At 41.0% G+C, this 13361-nt stretch overlaps 1 protein-coding gene across 4 annotated transcripts in view; it reads right to left on the bottom strand.

The window, feature by feature from the left end:
- Nucleotides 1–13361, bottom strand: part of LOC117355233 (zinc finger protein 271-like) — a 906970-nt gene that overhangs the window by 819176 nt on the left and 74433 nt on the right. Inside the window, exon 3 of one of the 4 annotated variants that reach the window (XM_033933519.1) lies at nt 3228–5896. The exons of 2 other annotated variants lie outside the window; for them this stretch is intronic. In XM_033933519.1, the coding sequence (XP_033789410.1) occupies nt 4987–5896 (910 nt within the window). In that variant the 3' untranslated portion in view covers nt 3228–4986. Of the gene's footprint in view, nt 1–3227; nt 6048–13361 lie in introns of those variants that run through there. One more of the 4 variants, XM_033933518.1, reaches the window with a different exon arrangement.

The following is a 13361-nucleotide window of genomic DNA, read 5'->3' as shown; positions in this document are numbered from 1 at the left end:
TATGTAAAACATTTGAAATTAAATACAAATCATTCTATCACACATCGCACATTCGGGGCCCCAAACATCCATAGACAAGCACACTCATCTCTCTTTCACATCTCATAATTCTTTAAAACTTATAAAAAAGATTATTCTCTACCCAGCATTGAAATGCCAGGACCATCAGTTAATACTTAGGCCATGAGGTTTCTCTTATTCCCACTGGGCATGGCAGTCCACACACAGAACACTAGAATCCTGGACCTTTTTTAAGCAGGAAAACTTCAGTATGGTTTATCCCAGTTAGAGACACACAGAAAGATTGAAAACCAAAATGGAGTCATTAATACAAAATGGAGTTCTTAATGCCTTTATAAGTGTGACATGTATATCCTGATTTTCCCCTATGATCTGGCTTAATAGCAAAATACATAAAGAGAATATTATTATGCTTTTCCTTATCTATAGTGTTTTTCTGGCCTTAACTGCAATCCATCAACTTTCATACGCTTCTATTGGGCGTGGCCTTAACTAACGCATGTTTCTAACTAGATTTACCACGAACCATACAAAAAGGAGGTGTTATATGCAGAAAAAAAATCTACAAAATACTCCACAAACACGTCTTGCACACTATCCATTCCATTACCACATTATAGCGCCAGCGAGCGCCACTACTGCTCAACCTTAGGGGACAGCACTCAAGAAAAAAATCTGGGTGTCATCGTGGACAATATGCTGAAATCTTCAGCCCAATGTGCAGCAGAGGCCAAAAAAGCAAACAAGATGCTAGAAATGATAAGAAAAAGGATGGCAAATAAGACTGAGAATATTATAATGCCTCTGAATCTCAGCTTGAGTAATGCGTTCAATTCTGGTTGCTGTATCTTAAAAAAAATATATTGAGGGACATTTGGAACTCTTGAGAAGTGCGTCCAAAAATCAGGTGGACAAAATGTCCAGTTTTAAAATCACAGGACATCTTTTTTTTTTAATGACCTGCTAGATTTCTTGTGCCCTCGGTGCATGTCTTTTTGGGCCATTTTCGACCAAGACGTCCAAATGAAAAACACACAAAACAAGCCTAGAAGGGGTCATCAGTTTTAGTACACTGGCCACACAGACATGCCAATAGAGCAATGGGACACCCCTAGGGGGCACTGCTGTGAATTACACATAAAGGGTGGCAGGTCCACATCTCACCATAAGCCAGGGGTGTCAAACTCAATCACATAAGGGGCCGAAATCTGAAAAAAAGGCTAAGCCGTGGGCCAAATTTTTTTATTAAGATAATTAGGGGTTCTTTAATTAAGGTACGCTAACCAATTTAGCACGTGCTAAATGCGCATCTTAATATAAGGACCCCTAAGTGACTAGGCTTAGTCTTAGTAGAAATATAGTGTTACAGTGTCTCCAACCCACACCAGCTCTGTGGTGTAAACAAAATAAATACTGTAATCACAAAACATAAAATAAAATTATTTTTTCTACCTTTTGTTGGTCCCAGGCTCTGGTTATTTTGCCAGAGTCTCCTACCCATTTGTCGTTTTTTTTCTGTGGTAACTATCCACCTTCCCTCCCCTGGAGGTCTGTCATCTTTCCTTGCTTTCTGTCCTTTTCTCAACTACCCTTTCATCCAGCATCTCTCCCTCCTTCCCCACCTCCCCAGGGTCCACCATCTCTCCCTTTCTCCTCCCAACTACCCTTCTAGCCAGTATCTCTAGCCCCCTTCCACACCATCCCTTGTGTCCAACTTCTCTCTCTTTCTGTTCCTTCCCTCTCTCTCCTCTGTTTTATTTCTTCCCCACCCCACCATCCATTCAGTCCAGCATATGCACATCTGGACCCCCTCTTCTCTCCCGCCGGGTACTTCTTCACCAGGGCCCGCCCCTGTCCCGAAAGCCTGTATGTTTCCCTTCTTCTTCCAGGTCTCACCTTAAGATTTGGCCCGCTGTTCCTACCCTCCCTCCATCCCGGCTTACTAGTCTCCTCTGGCCCACCGGCATGAACCGCTGCTGTTCTTCACTCGCGTGTGCCTTCTCCTAGCCTCCTTTTCAAAGCAGCCTGCTGAGGAATGCCGGCTGGCTATAGCGAACCTCGAAGGCTGTTGTCCACCTCGATAGCACGTTCCCTCTGACGCGATCCCGCCCCTCCTCTAACGTAGTGCCTGCAGGTGTCACCTATATGGCAGTACAGTAGGGTTTGATGGTCTTACATGTTCTTCCACATGTATTCTAGTTAGAGTGGAAAATGGGTTTGGGTCCACTGCACTGCCCACCAGGGTACTCCAGAGACCTGTTTAATACCCTAATAGCACTGACTGTAAGATTTACAGCTGTCACAGACACAGATCTGAATGTTTCAGTCATTTCTTTGGAGGGTGGGAGGGGGTCAGTGAGCATTAGGGGAATGTGTGTGTGTGTGAATGGTCATGTGGTGGAGTTGGATACCTTTTTGGCCCTTATTTCTTTTAAAAACAGGTCTAGTTTTGAACATGTTTTGTGAAATGTTCCATTATTACCACAGGATGTCCAAGTACTAAGCCTGCCCAATCCTGCCCATAACATAGCTCTAACATGCCCCCTTAGTAGTTGGACAAATAGCGGATGAATATCCTAGCCAGACATCTAGAAAGTCAGTTTTGAAAATGGTGATTTGGATGTCTTGGCGAGTTATGCGTCCACGTGCCACTTTCTGCCGTTTTGGGGATGTTTTTCTTTTTTGGAAAATGGAGCCCCATAACGGAATTAGAAAAGGTTCAAAGAGCAACAAGATGATAAAGGGGATGAAACTCCTCTCGTATGAGGAAAGACTAAAAAGGTTGGGGCTCTTAAGCTTAGAAAAAAGATGGCTGAGGGGAGATATGATTGAAGTTTACAAAATCCTGAGTGGCGTAGAACAGGTACAAGAGAATCAATGTTTTACTGCAACAAAAATTACATAGACTAGGAACACTGAAAGTTACAGGGAAATACTTTTAAAACCAATAATAGAAATTTTTTTTTCACACAGAGAATAGTTAAACTCTGGAACGTGTTGCCAGAGGTTGTGGTAAGGGCGGATAGCGTAGCTGGTTTTAAGAAAGGTTTGGACAAGTTCATGGAGGAAAAGTCCATAGTCTGTTATTGAGAAAGACATGGGGGAAGCCACTTCTTGCCCTGGATGGAATATTGCTACTCCTTGGGTTTATACCACCGTGAGAACGGGCTATTGGGCTTGATGGAGCATTGGTCTGACCCAGTAAGGCTATTTTGTTCTTATGTTTATTAAGATTTTTGATATACCACTCCCACATTTTACAATATAACAATTAAATAATGAAAGGAATTCCATTGAACATATTCAGATAGAAAGAGAGACAAGATATGTACACATCCCAACAAGTATTCCATGAGGGTACAAACAAAGATTACCTTAAAAAACAAAAATAAAATAATTAAATTATAAATGAAAAGATTAAACATTAATTAAATTAAGTTTCTGGAGGAAAAGTCCATAGTCTGCTATCAAGAGAAACATTGGTGAAGCCAATGCTTGCCCTGGGATCAGTAGCATGCAATGTCGATAGCATTTGGGTTTCTGCCAGATAATTGTGACCTGGATTGGTCACTGTGGAACCAGGATACTGGGCTAGATGGACCATTGGTCTGACCCAGTATGGTTATTCTTATATACTTATGACAGGTGTAATCTATAAGACTTATCCCTTCATCAGATCTAGTAATGTTCAAGTCTAGGCATACACTGACACTTACAGATGATCTTATGGGCATGGAGGAGTTTTCTTGTTCATACATCTAGGTTTTCAAGGTCTTTAAGAAGCCAGTCTACAATACTAAGGCTATATGAGAGTGCAGGAAATGCCAGTTGATCAACAGCCTGTAAACTTATTCTGTGATTTTAATGTACTCTTCAGTATCAGTTTTAGTCTCTGTGGAAGAGTAAGGGGTTATCTTCCACTAATGCAGCCATTCCACCTCCATTTAGCAGGGGCTGCTAGCCCAAGACTGAGCAGACTACATGTCCTAGACCACACTGGGCTTTAAAGCTCAGGACTGATCTATCTTAAGGTAACCCTGCTGAGTCAAGAAGGTGTTTATCTGTCACAGGAGAATTATTCATGGATGTTCCTGGTGGAAAAATTCCTAGCTTTCCACTAAACGTGGTTGTGGCAGAAGTCTAGGGAAGCTACGGAAAAGGGACTGTCCAAGATGAAACAGTTACTGACAGTTTGGCTGAGGGTATCTGGGCTGTGTGGATCAGCTTTGCCTCATATGGAGACCCCAAAGGGAACATAGGAGCTAGGGAATGGAAGAGCTGACCTGGTTTGCTGATAGGAGAATCTTACCTCCAGCAGATCCTATGTGGAAAACTCTGCCTGTATTCCAATGCCTAACCAGAGCTGTTATTGAATTTTACATAAAACTGTTGCTTAAAACTGTGCTAAAGACTGGTTTAGGGAGTGGCAAGCCCTACTGAAAATATGACCTAGGTTTAATGAAAAGATTTGTGAAAACCGTAGCTATTTCTTGGGAAAAGAAACAATGAAGGAACAGACTCTTCCCTGCTGTTTAATAAAGAGTTCCTTTTTTATTCAGAACACTACAAAGTGTGATACATGTGTTTGTACAAATCCATTCCTGAGCACAACGCCACCTGCTCTGTCAGTCTCTTAGATATTCTTTACTGATATTTTCACTCGGCGATTTCTGCTCGATAGTTGTTTCTTCCACCACTCTTAGATATGAATCCTTTTGAGCATTTTTAAAGCTGAATGATTACTATATCTTTTACCACAATCTATACATGTAAATGGTTTCTCTCCTATATTAATTCTGTAGCGTTTTTAAATTTGATTGCTGATTAAAGCTTATCCCACATTCTGAACATGAAAATGGTTTCTCTCCAGTATGAATCCATGAATGTAAATTAAAACTTTTCCTACATTCTGAACATGTACATAGTTTCTCTATCGTAAATCCTCTTGTTTTTTTTAAAAGCTGACTAGCATTTATATAGTTTCGCTCCAGTATGAATCCTCTTGTGGATTTTTAAAGTTGAGGGATCACGATATCTCTTACCACATTCTGTACACGGATACTGATTCTCTCCAGTATGAATCCTCTTATGACGATTTAATTGCGATTGTAGAGTAAAGCTTTTACCACATTCTAGACATACATATGCTTTCTTTCCAATATGAATCCTCTCATGTATTTGTAACCCTGATAGCTGACTAAAGCTTTTACCACATTCTGAACATTTATATGGTTTTTCTCCAGTATGAATCCTCTCATGTATTTTTAAATTTGACTTGCGATGAAAGCTTTTCCCACATTCTGAACAGGTATATGGTTTCTCTCCAGTATGAATCCTCTTATGTATTTTTAAACTTGAGGGCTGACTATATCTCTTACCACATTCTGGACATGAATATGGTTTTTCTCCAGTATGCAACCTCTTGTGCCTTATCAAAGTTGAGGTATGACTAAAGCTTTTACCACATTCTGAACAGGTATATGGTTTCTCTCCAGTATGAATCCTCTCATGTATTTTTAGCCCTGATAGTTGTTTAAAGCTTTTTCTACATTCTGGACATGTATATGGTTTCTCTCCAGTATGAATTATTTTGTGAAGTTTTAAATTAGATTGCCGATTAAAGCTTCTACCACATTCTGTACATGCCCATGGTTTTTCTCCAGTATGAATCCTCTCATGTTTTTTAAAATTTGACTGACGATGAAAGCTTTTCCCACATTCTGAACAGGTATATGGTTTCTCTCCAGTATGAATCCTCTTGTGCATTTTTAAAGTTGAGGTATGACTAAAGCTTTTCCCACATTCTGAACAGGTATATGGTTTCTCTCCAGTATGAATCCCCTTGTGCATTTTTAAAGCTGACAGATGACTATATCTCTTACCACATTCTGCACAGGTAAACAGTTTCTTTCCGGTATGATTCCTCTTATGTTTTCTTAAATTTGATTGGTGATTAAAACTTTTGCCACATGCTGGATATGTAAATGGCCTATCACTCTCATGGATCTTCTGAAGACATTTTAAACCTGTTTGATGATAAAAAATTTTATCATAATATAAACATATAGAATGTTTTGTGCATTCTTAGATATGATATTAAAGTAATTTGTTTTATTCCTGCTTGTATTACTTGTTGAATTGTTATGGTCAATATTCAGCCTGGGGCACTGAGTATTTCTGATAGTCAATGCTGGGCCATATCTGGGCTCCAGCATTAAAAATCTGGTTCGTCAGTGATGGATGGAAGTTGTGAAGATACAACTGGCATTCAATGCAGTCCCCACATAGTCAACCGGACACAGGACTGGTATTTAAGCAGTCTTTCTTGTCTAGTTAGCTATGTGGGTAGCAGCATTGAATGTCGCCACTATACATCCTCATAATTTCAGGCTCTGACCTGACTCGGGCTGGGATGGTCAGCACTGCTACTGCTGCCGAACGGACTTTCCCCCAATGCAAGTCCCGTGACCCAAATATGTTATCTTTACTTGCCAATGAGTGATTTAAAACTTGAATTGGGTCTTGCTTCTTGGGGTGAACTCCTGAATGGCAAACTCTCTGGAGGAACTGGGACTTTGCCTGCTCATGGTAACAGAGTAACACAGTAAATAACAGCAGAAAAAGACCTGACTGGTCCATCTAGACCAGGGGTGTCAAAGTCCCTCCTTGAGGGCCGCAATCCAGTCGGGTTTTCAGGATTTCCCTAATGAATTTGCATGAGATCTATTAGCATACAATGAAAGCAGTGCATATTCATTGGGGAAATCCTGAAAACCCAACTGGAATACGGCTCTCGAGGACCGGAATTCCCTACCTCTGATCTAGACCAAGGGAGGCAATTCCGGTCCTCAAGAGCCACAGGCAGGTCAGGTTTTCAGGATAGTCACAATAAATATGCATGAGATAGATTTGCATCTCAGGGAGGCAGTGAATGCAAATCCATCTCATACATATTCATTGTGGATATCCTGAAAACCTGACCTGCCTGTGGCTCTCGCACCGGACAGGCATCATAAATTCATGCAGTGTTCTCCCTAGCGTCTTTTAGCCGGATGCTCCACCCGGCTAATTTAGATGAGCACCCGGTTGTCATCTCACATGACATTACGAGATGACAGCTGCAAATCTACAGACACAGGCAGCTCCTTTAAAGGCAGGAGCAGAGCGCATCACGTGCCTTTGACCGTAATTCCTATTAAAATCATTTCATGTCTGGTTGCCACTGCTAGCCCGGCTCATTTGTATTCTTTCCAACAAGCTATTGCACAGGGCCGTTAGCGGTAGCTGAAGCCGTGGTTAAGCCTTCTTTTGGTTTTTTACATTCTCTGCTTAAATGGAATCGCAGCTCGGCTGTGGGCTTGCCAAGGAAGGAAAAGCTCTTAGGAGAGCACAGACCAGCTATCAATCAGCCTCACCCGGCAGAAATTAATCTCAGAAACAGAAGTATTGTTGCATATTAAACATTCATGGGACTAGGAGCTACCCACCCCCCTCTCTTCGTGGTTTTTTATTTGTGAGAATTGAAATGAATTAAGAGGCTCAGAAATCTGCATCCTATACCCCTGCAAAGCTATATAAAACAATTATTTTGCAAGGTCTTCCTTTATTTACTTATTTAAATCATGGTCTCGGCTCTGAATGATCGGGAAAATGATCTCACACCTCAGACCATTTATAAGAAACTTGCTGACTGCGACTTGAAACAGGGGGAGGAGGGTGAGAGAGTAAAAGCCGGAGATTTTTGACATTTTTGCGTGAGTCTTTCCCTTGTAGCCATGATTTTCTTATAGCATATAAAAATGGATGTGTTTTTATAATTTTCATAAATAAAGCACTAATTCTTTTAAATGTTTATTTCAGAGACTACGCTACCCAGTTTTGAAACTTTGTTGAAGTGCATTATCGGTTCCCTGAAGCAGTACCGAAACGTGTCACGTCGGAACCAGCAAGCTTTAAGTTAAGTTTTTAAAATTTTCAATGCTCTTCAAGTTATCAATATAAGATGCAGAGCTTATTAGCCTGTGTGGCTGAAGTAAGTTCAAATATTTATCATCGTTATCCATCTGAAACTGTATTGTGGTGAGGCCTTCATGTCTCTGAGCATAGTTCTATTAGCAGTTGATGTATACCTCATTTAGTCTATTATAAATGATTTTTAGAATGACTATTTCACAGTATTTGACAGTTCTGTGTTTAGTCTCTGTCGAAGGTCACTCTAGCCTAAGATTTTAGGAAAAATGTTAAAACGTATCTCTTCGATAAATTTGTCTGACTTTTATCAACTATATGAATTTCTCTGTTATTGATGTATTACAGCTTTTCTTTACTGTAAACCGCATAGAACCGAGAGGTCCTGTGGTATAAAAATAAAGATTTATTATTAAACCATCCCAGCTCTTGAAGCCTTCCCCAGCCCATCCTCAACTGAAAGGCCATATACACGACCAGACCGTGCAGGTCCGCCCAGTCCGCCCAGAACCTTAGTTCTTACCGTAACAGGTGTTATCTGAGGACAGCAGGCAGATATTCTCACATATGGGTGACATCATCCACGGAGCCCAGTACGGAGAGTATGAAAAGTGAACTGTCACTAAGTTTTAAGAAACTTCGCGACTGCATGCGTAACTGCCTTCCCGCCCGATGAGGCTTGTGGTACCTCAGTTCCGTAAGCAAGCTAAGAAGCCAACCAGGGGAGGTGGGTGGGATGCTGTGCTTTATCCTAGGACAAGCAGGCAACATATTCTCACATATGGGACGCCCTAGTTTAATGTAAGGGGATGGAGGGAAAGTTGAAAAACCACATCTACTACTGCTGCTAGAAGGTGACTCTGACAGGATCAGATTGGGATGTAAAAGAGACCCTTGACCGAGAGGAATGGAAAGATGTACAGCATAAAAACATAAGAATAGCCTTACTGGGTCAGACCAATGGTCCACCAAGCCCAGTAGTCCGTTCTCATGGTGGCCAAACCAGGTCACTAGTAACTGGCTAAACCCCAAGGAGTACCAATATTTCATGCTACCAATCCAGGGTAAGCAGTGGCTTCCCCCATGTTTTTCTCAATAACAGACTATGGACTTTTCCTCCAGGAATTTGTCCAAACCTTTCTTAAAACCAGCTACACTATCTGCTCTTACCACATCCTCTGGCATCGCGTTCTAGAGCTTAATTATTCTCTGAGTGAAAAAAAATTTCCTCCAATTGGTTTTAAAAGTATTTCCCTGTAACTTCATCGAGTGTCCCCTAGTCTGTAATTTTTCACGGAGTGAAAAATTGATCCACTTGTACCCGTTCTACTCTACTCAGGATTTTGTAGACTTCAATCATAAATAAATTTCTCTGACTCCATCCCACTTTGTTATATCACAGAATTACCAGTTTATCTCTGACATATTTCCGGTTATACCTATCCTCTCTCGGCTTACTAATATAATCGAAGTTTGTTACCAATGTACTTAACAATATTTTCTGTAATATAGCTGTATATTACAGTCTCTTCCTCTGTAAACCACTCTGAACTGCTCGTGGTATTGCGGTATACAAATAAAGTTATTATTATTATTCTTATATTTACCCTCAGCCGTTTCTTTTCCAAGCTGAAGAGCCCTAACTGTTTTCGTCTTTCCTCATACCAGAAGAGTTCCATCCCCTTTACCATCTTGGTTGCTCTTCTTTGAACCTTTTCTAGCGACACTATATCTTTCTTAAGATAAGGAGACCAGAATTGAATGCAATACTCCAGATGAGGTCGCACTATGGAGCGTACAGGGGCATTATGACATTCTTAGTCTTGTTAACTATCCCTTTTGTAATAATTCCCAGCATCCTATTTGCTTTTTTGGCCACTGCCGCACATTGGGCGGAAAGTTTCATCGTAGTCTACGATGACACCCAGATCCTTTTCTTGGGCACTAATCCCCAAGGTGAACCCTAGCAACCGGGAACTGTGATTCAGGTTATTCTTCCCAATGTGCATCACTTTGCATTTGTCCACATTAAATTTCATCTGTCATTTGGATGCTCAGTCTTCCAATTTCTTAAAGTCCGCCTGCAATGTTTCACAATCCACATGTGTTTTAACAACTTTGAACAGTTTAGTGTCAACCAGCGTTATTGGAGCTTTGACCATGGGCTAAAATAAGAAAAAAGAACCACATCTGTCAGGGCCACCGAGGGGCTATAAGGAGCATGGAGGCCGATTGTTGCTTAAGTTGAATTAGCATATTGATAATGAGAGGAATTGGAGGAAACGCACAGAGGACGTCGTCTGTCCAATCCAGGAGAGAGGGATCCATTGTTAGACGATGAGAGTATTGTCTAGAACAGAATGACAATTTGACTGAAGGGGGGACACAAAGAGGAATATGTGTCGAGGATTATGTGGGAGTGTGTGGCGCAGGGGATAGAGCTTCACCTTCAGCACTCCGAGGATGTGGGTTCAAATCCCTCATTGCTCCTTGTGACACTGGACAAATCACTTAATCCCCTCATTGCCCCAGGCACACTAGATAGAGTTTGAACCCACCGGGACAGATAGGGAAATATGATAAAGTAAGCCACTTAGGATATAAGTGGTATAAATCTAAAATAAATATTTTCCCAGATCTAAATCTTGACAGGGAGTCCGAGAACCTGATGTACAGAACACAGTGGAACTTGATTGACCCAGTAAACTAGTTAGAGTTGAGATGAATTGTACCCGAGAGGAAAAACGAAAACTGAACGATATGTAAGTGACCTGTGTGGAATGCCGAGTAGGAACAGGTCTGGAATGTGCGTACTGACTTTTAAATGCACAATCATCTAAGATTAGACTATGTACAAGAAACCTTCAGTCCAGAGACTGTGGGCAAAAAGAAAAAACATCCTAGAAAGGATGCAGCGGTCTCCTCCTCCCCTACAGCCACTCCCAAACCTCCGGGTCCTTTAGAATCAAAAGGAGATGGAGTAAAAGGGTTTTGCAGAGAATGTTCCATAATAGGGAAAAATAGGGATGCCATCTGGAAGTTACTGTATAAATGTTGCTGGTACAGTGGAAGGCGTGTGTCAAGAAAAAACCTGATTGATGCTGCTTTGAAGAGAAAGCAGTGCATGATTCTGATATGGGCGGGAATCTAACTTAAAGACTCTACACCCCCGATAGATCCCACCATTGTCCTTAAAAATTGTCTCTGAACAACAGGGAAAAAACCCCCACTTTACAGGCTCTACCCCTATGGTGGATTTAGAGTTCATAGGAATAAAATATAAATACTGCTGGAAATCAAGAAACTTGAGATGGAACCTGTGGCACGACCTTAGGCGGCTATGGGGAAAAATTGAAAAGCGTAACCATAAGGAATGTGAGAAATCACAGGTTGGTTGGTATGAGATCCAACGTTGATGGTAGAGTGCAGGTGAGCTCCGATTGGCTGAGGTAGAGTCTGACAGAAAAGGAACAGTCATACCGCCCAGAAATACTCTAGAAGAATTGGGCAGAGTGATGAGGAACTGCCACTGAAGCAGTCTTAGGCCGCTGTTATGTTTGCTTCTATTGCGGTGGCTGTCCAGAAGCAGAGGGTGTAGAAGAGGATTGTCTCCGATTTGAAGGCGCTTGTTTAGTAGACTTCCTCGAAGAAGGAAACGCCAAGCCTGTTCACGTTGAGCCAATTTTTGTGCGGTTATCTCAATGGCATCGCCAAACAACTCCCTCCCTAGGCATGAAATATTGGCCAATCTATTTGGGAGATTGATGTCCATATCAGAGAGTCTCAGCCATGCTAGGTGTCTCATAGCTACCAACAGAGCAGACGCTGTAGAGGACAGCTGAAAAGCATCAGAGACTGTGTTCATAAGGAGCTAGCTAAAATAAAAGTAGACAAAGTGATGGGGTCGGATGGTATACATCCAGGGGTGCTGAAGGAACTTAGGGAAGTTCTGGTAGCTCCGCTGACTGACCTTTTCAATGAGTCTCTAGAGTCGGGAATGTTATCATTCCAGGCAGCCAAACTGAACACATGGCTTGTAAAACTCATTCTCGAGGCCACTTCTTACACCGACTTCAGAAAATCACTGAAGACCCATCTCTTTAACAAATTCTAATTCCCAATTCTTGCCCAATCCCCCTCAGCCATCCTCATCTCAATCCCCAATTCTCTTGATTTTAGATTAACTCAGCCTTCTTCCCATTTGTAAAGGTATTCCACCCAAATTGTTTTCCCCTGCACCCCAATCTCTGACTAGATACTTCCTTTTGATTCAAACCAACTTGGTTCTCTTCCATTTGCAATTTGTATCCCAGAAAGTACTTTTTCTGTTATACACTCATTGTATGTATCTCATTGTAAACATCTCTTACTTCTTGTTGTAAACATCTCTTACTCTCATACTCATTGTATGTAACATCTCATACTCATTGTATGTAACTTGTTGTAAACCGCTTTGAACTTATGGTATAGCGGTATATAAGAAATAAAATTATTATTATTATTATTACAAGAGGACTGGAGAAGGGCGGATGTGGTCCCTCTCCACAAAAGTGAAAGTAAAGCAGAAGTAGGGAATTACAGGCCTGTAAGTCTGACTTCTGTGGTAAGCAAATTAATGGAAACGCTTTTAAAACAGAGAATGGTGAAGTTTCTGGAATCCTGTTGTTTACAGGACCGGAGATCAGCATGGATTCACTAGAGGTAGGTCTTGTCAGACAAATCTAATCAAATTCTTTAACTGGGTGACCACAGAATTGGATAGAGGATGTGCACTAGATGTGGTGCATTTAGATCTTAGCAAAGCTTTTGACAGTGTTCCACACAGACGTCTAATAAATAAACTGAGTGCCCTCGGGATGGGTCAGGAACTGGTTGAGTGGAAGGTGAAGAGGGTAGTGATCAATGGCGATCGCTCTGAGGAAAGGGATGTTACCAGTGGTGTGCTTCAAGGTTCTGATCTTGGGCCTGTGCTTTAAAACATTTTTACAAACGATATTGCTGTCCCTTTGCGGTTGATACCAAAATCTGCAATAGAGTAGACACGACGGATGGTGTGAAGAACATGAAGAAAGGCCTGGCGAAGCTTGAAGAATGGTCAGAAATTTGGCAGCTACAAATTAATATCAAAAAAATAAAGAACCCCTACTATAAATTATCCAATTAATCATAAACAATAAAAAATAAAGAACCCCTACTATAAATTATCCAATTAATCATAAACAATAAAAAATATGAGTGGAATGCACAAACATTATTGAACATTAAGCATCATTAAATATTAACCAGTAATTATCATATATAAAATATTCTTTATTTAATTCTCAATATTTTCAAATTTCAAAATATTTAAAACACATAGTAAGATAAAACAG

This window comes from Geotrypetes seraphini, chromosome 2 (assembly GCF_902459505.1).
Source record: "Geotrypetes seraphini chromosome 2, aGeoSer1.1, whole genome shotgun sequence".
Lineage (NCBI taxonomy): Eukaryota > Metazoa > Chordata > Amphibia > Gymnophiona > Dermophiidae > Geotrypetes > Geotrypetes seraphini.
This window is presented reverse-complemented; position numbering and strand designations above follow the sequence as displayed.